Here is a 6,000-nt window from a genome sequence, read left to right as displayed (position 1 = left end):
TACCCAGTCTACTGCTATACAGTAACAATATTTCGTACCCATCTCGTACCCAGTCTACTGCTATACAGTAACAATATTTTCCCTGTCGTACCCAATCTACTGCTATACAGTAACAATATTTCACATCTCAGTACCCAGTCTACTGTCTATATACAGTACAATATTATTTCGTACCCAGTCTACTGCTATACAGTAACAATACCCAGTCTACTGCTATACAGTAACAATATTTCAGTACCCAACTAATGCTATACAGTAACCCATGTCGTACCCAGTCTACTGCTATACAGTAACAGTAACATATTTCCCATTACCCAGTCTACTGCTATACAGTAACAATATTTCCCATCTCGTACCCAGTCTACTGCTATACAGTAACAATATTTCCCATGTCGTACCCAATCTACTGCTATACAGTAACAATATTTCCCATGTCGTACCCAGTCTACTGCTATACAGTAACAATATTTCCCATGTCGTACCCAGTCTACTGCTATACAGTAACAATATTTCCCATCTCGTACACAGTCTACTGCTATACAGTAACAATATTTCCCATGTCATACCCAGTCTACTGTTATACAGTAACAATATTTCCCCTGTCGTACCCAATCTACTGCTATACAGTAACAATATTTCACATCTCGTACCCAGTCTACTGCTATACAGTAACAATATTTCCCATCTCGTACCCAGTCTACTGCTATACAGTAACAATATTTCACATCTCGTACCCAGTCTACTGCTATACAGTAACAATATTTCACATCTCGTACCCAGTCTACTGCTATACAGTAACAATATTTTCGTACCACTGCTGTCAGTACCCGTACCCAGTCTACTGCTATACAGTAACAATATTTCACATCTCGTACCCAGTCTACTGCTATACAGTAACAATATTTCCCTATACCAGTCTACTGCTATACAGTAACAATATTTCACATTTACCCAATCTACTGCTATACAGTAACAATATTACCCAGTCTACTGCTATACAGTAACAATATTTCCCATGTCGTACCCAGTCTACTGCTATACAGTAACAATATTTCCATGTCGTACCCAGTCTACTGCTATACAGTAACAATATTTCCCATGTCGTACCAGTCTACTCTACTGCTATACAGTAACAATATTTCACATCTCGTACCCAGTCTACTGCTATACAGTAACAATATACAGTAACAATATTTCCCATCGTACCCGTCTACCCAGTAACAATATTTCCCATCTCGTACCCAGTCTACTGCTATACAGTAACAATATTTCCCATTCGTACCCATCTACTGCTATACAGTAACAATATTTCCCATGTCGTACCCAGTCTACTGCTATACAGTAACAATATTTCCCATCTCGTACCCAGTCTACTGCTATACAGTAAAATAATATTTACCCAGTCACTGCTATCGTACCCAGTCTACTGCTATACAGTAACAATATTTCACATCTCGTACCCAGTCTACTGCTATACAGTAACAATATTTCCCATGTCGTACCCAGTCTACTGCTATACAGTAACAATATTTCACATCTCGTACCCAGTCTACTGCTATACAGTAACAATATTTCCCATCTCGTACCCAGTCTACTGCTATACAGTAACAATATTTCCCATGTCGTACCCAGTCTACTGCTATACAGTAACAATATTTCCCATCTCGTACCCAGTCTACTGCTATACAGTAACAATATTTCACATCTCGTACCCAGTCTACTGCTATACAGTAACAATATTTCACATCTCGTACCCAGTCTACTGCTATACAGTAACAATATTTCCCATGTCGTACCCAATCTACTGCTATACAGTAACAATATTTCACATTTCCCATCTACTGCTATACCCAGTCTACTGCAGTCTATACAGTAACAATATTTACACAGTAACATCTCGTACCCAGTCTACTGCTATACAGTAACAATATTTCCCATGTCGTACCCAGTCTACTGCTATACAGTAACAATATTTCCCATGTCGTACCCAGTCTACTGCTATACAGTAACAATATTTCACATCTCGTACCCAGTCTACTGCTATACAGTAACAATATTTTTACCCAGTCTACTGCTATCGTACCCCATCTACTACTGCTATACAGTAACAATATTTCACATCTCGTACCCAGTCTACTGCTATACAGTAACAATATTTCACATGTCGTACCCAGTCTACTGCTATACAGTAACAATATTCCCATGTCGTACCCAGTCTACTGCTATACAGTAACAATATTTCCATCTCGTACCCAGTCTACTGCTATACAGTAACAATATTTCCCATCTCGTACCCAGTCTACTGCTACAGTAACAATATTTACAGTACCCAGTCTATATACAGTAACAATATTTCCCATGTCGTACCCAATCTACTGCTATACAGTAACAATATTTTTGTCGTACCCAGTCTACTGCTATACAGTAACAATCGTCGTACCCAGTCAGTAACAATATTTCACATCTCGCACTGCTATACACAGTACTGCTATACAGTAACAATATTCCCATCTCGTACCCAGTCTACTGCTATACAGTAACAATATTTATTCGTACCCAGTCTACTGCTATACAGTAACAATATTTCCCATGTCAATCTACTGCTATCGTACCCAGTCTACTGCTATACAGTAACAATATTTCCCATTCGTACCCAGTCTACTGTATTTCCATCTCGTACCCAGTCTACTGCTATACAGTAACAATATATTTCCCATCTACTGCTATCGTACCCAGTCTACTGCTATACAGTAACAATATTTCCCATGTCGTACCCAGTCTACTGCTATACAGTAACAATATTTCACATCTCGTACCCAGTCTACTGCTATACAGTAACAATATTTCCCATCTCGTACCCAGTCTACTGCTATACAGTAACAATATTTCCCATGTCGTACCCAATCTACTGCTATACAGTAACAATATTTCACATCTCGTACCCAGTCTACTGCTATACAGTAACAATATTTCACATCTCGTACCCAGTCTACTGCTATACAGTAACAATATTTCACATCTCGTACCCAGTCTACTGCTATACAGTAACAATATTTCCCATGTCGTACCCAATCTACTGCTATACAGTAACAATATTTCACATCTCGTACCCAGTCTACTGCTATACAGTAACAATATTTCCCATCTCGTACCCAGTCTACTGCTATACAGTAACAATATTTCCCATGTCGTACCCAGTCTACTGCTATACAGTAACAATATTTCCCATGTCGTACCCAGTCTACTGCTATACAGTAACAATATTTCCCATGTCGTACCCAGTCTACTGCTATACAGTAACAATATTTCCCATGTCGTACCCAGTCTACTGCTATACAGTAACAATACAGTAATCTACTGCTATACAGTAACAATATTTCCCATGTCGTACCCAATCTACTGCTATACAGTAACAATATTTCACATCTCGTACCCAGTCTACTGCTATACAGTAACAATATTTCCCATCTCGTACCCAGTCTACTGCTATACAGTAACAATATTTCCCATCGTCGTACCCAGTCTACTGCTATACAGTAACAATATTTCCCATGTCGTACCCAGTCTACTGCTATACAGTAACAATATTTCACATCTCGTACCCAGTCTACTGCTATACAGTAACAATATTTCACATCTCGTACCCAGTCTACTGCTATACAGTAACAATATTTCCCATGTCGTACCCTATCTACTGCTATACAGCAACAATATTTCACATCACATACCCAGTCTACTGTTATACAGTAACAATATTTCCCCTGTCGTACCCAATCTACCAATATTTCCCATCTACTGTCTACTGCTATACAGTAACAATATTTATTTCTACTGTTATAGAGTAACAATATTTCCTGTCGTACCAAATCTACTGCTGTGCAGTAACAATATTTCCCATCTCGTACCCAGTCTACTGCTATACAGTAACAATATTTCCCATGTCGTACCCAGTCTACTGCTATACAGTAACAATATTTCCCATGTCGTACCCAGTCTACTGCTATACAGTAACAATATTTCACATCTCGTACCCAGTCTACTGCTATACAGTAACAATATTTCCCATGTCGTACCCAATCTACTGCTATACAGTAACAATATTTCACATCTCGTACCCAGTCTACTGCTATACAGTAACAATATTTCACATCTCGTACCCAGTCTACTGTTATACAGTAACAATATTTATTTACCCCATGTCGTACCCAGTCTACTGCTATACAGTAACAAATTTATTTCTACTGCTATACAGTAACAATATTTCATCGTACCCAGTCTACTGCTATACAGTAACAATATTTCCCCTGTCGTACCCAATCTACTGCTAGACAGTAACAATATTTCACATCTCGTACCCAGTCTACTGCTATACAGTAACAATAATATTTCCCATCTCGTACCCAGTCTACTGCTATACAGTAACAATTTATTTCTACTGCTATCGTACCCAGTCTACTGCTATACAGTAACAATATTTCCCATTCGTACCCAGTCTATATACAGTAACAATATTTCCCATGTCGTACCCAGTCTACTGCTATACAGTAACAATATTTCACATCTCGTACCCAGTCTACTCTACTGCTATACAGTAACAATATTTCACATCTCGTACCCAGTCTACTGCTATACAGTAACAATATTTCCCATGTCGTACCCAATCTACTGCTATACAGTAACAATATTTCCCATGTCGTACCCAGTCTACTGCTATACAGTAACAATATTTCCATGTCGTACCCAGTCTACTGCTATACAGTAACAATATTTCACATCTCGTACCCAGTCTACTGTTATACAGTAACAATATTTCCCCTGTCGTACCCAATCTACTGCTAGACAGTAACAATATTTCACATCTCGTACCCAGTCTACTGCTATACAGTAACAATATTTATTCGTACCCAGTCTACTGCTATACATCATCGTACCCAGTCTACTGCTATACAGTAACAATATTTCCCATGTCGTACCCAATCTACTGCTATACAGTAACAATATTTCACATCTCGTACCCAGTCTACTGCTATACAGTAACAGTAACAATATTTCCCATGTCGTACCCAGTCTACTGCTATACAGTAACAATATTTCACATCTCGTACCCAGTCTACTGCTATACAGTAACAATATTTCCCATCTCGTACCCAGTCTACTGCTATACAGTAACAATATTTCCCATGTCGTACCCAGTCTACTGCTATACAGTAACAATATTTCCCATGTCGTACCCAGTCTACTGCTATACAGTAACAATATTTCCCATGTCGTACCCAGTCTACTGCTATACAGTAACAATATTTCCCATGTCGTACCCAGTCTACTGCTATACAGTAACAATATTTCCCATCTCGTACCCAGTCTACTGCTATACAGTAACAAATATTTCCCATCTCGTACCCAGTCTACTGCTATACAGTAACAATATTTCCCATCTCGTACCCAGTCTACTGCTATACAGTAACAATATTTCCCATGTCGTACCCAGTCTACTGCTATACAGTAACAATATTTCCCATTACCCATCTGTCGTACCCAGTCTACTGCTATACAGTAACAATATTTCCCATCTCGTACCCAGTCTACTGCTATACAGTAACAATATTTACAGTAACAATATTTCACATCTCGTACCCAGTCTACTGCTATACAGTAACAAATATTTCCCACTGCTATCGTACCCAGTCTACTGCTATACAGTAACAATATTTCACATCTCGTACCCAGTCTACTGCTATACAGTAACAATATTTCCCATGTCGTACCCAATCTACTGCTATACAGTAACAATATTTCACATCTCGTACCCAGTCTACTGCTATACAGTAACAATATTTCCCTGTCGTACCCAATCTACTGCTATACAGTAACAATATTTCCCATCCCATACCCAGTCTACTGCTATACAGTAAACAATTTATTTCGTACCATCTACTGTACCCATATCTACTGCTATACAGTAACAATATTTTTCATGTCGTACCCAGTCTACTGCTATAC

At 38.6% G+C, this 6,000-nt stretch overlaps 1 protein-coding gene across 1 annotated transcript in view; it reads right to left on the bottom strand.

The window, feature by feature from the left end:
- Positions 1-1,855: 1,855 nt before the first annotated feature.
- The window catches only part of LOC121383901, a 167,786-nt gene continuing 163,641 nt past the window's right edge, over positions 1,856-6,000 (bottom strand). The window contains exon 12 of the mRNA XM_041513999.1: positions 1,856-1,865. Within this exon, the coding sequence (XP_041369933.1) occupies positions 1,856-1,865 (10 nt within the window). The remainder of the gene's footprint in view (positions 1,866-6,000) is intronic.

The sequence above is a fragment of the Gigantopelta aegis genome, chromosome 10, assembly GCF_016097555.1.
Source record: "Gigantopelta aegis isolate Gae_Host chromosome 10, Gae_host_genome, whole genome shotgun sequence".
Lineage (NCBI taxonomy): Eukaryota > Metazoa > Mollusca > Gastropoda > Neomphalida > Peltospiridae > Gigantopelta > Gigantopelta aegis.
This window is presented reverse-complemented; position numbering and strand designations above follow the sequence as displayed.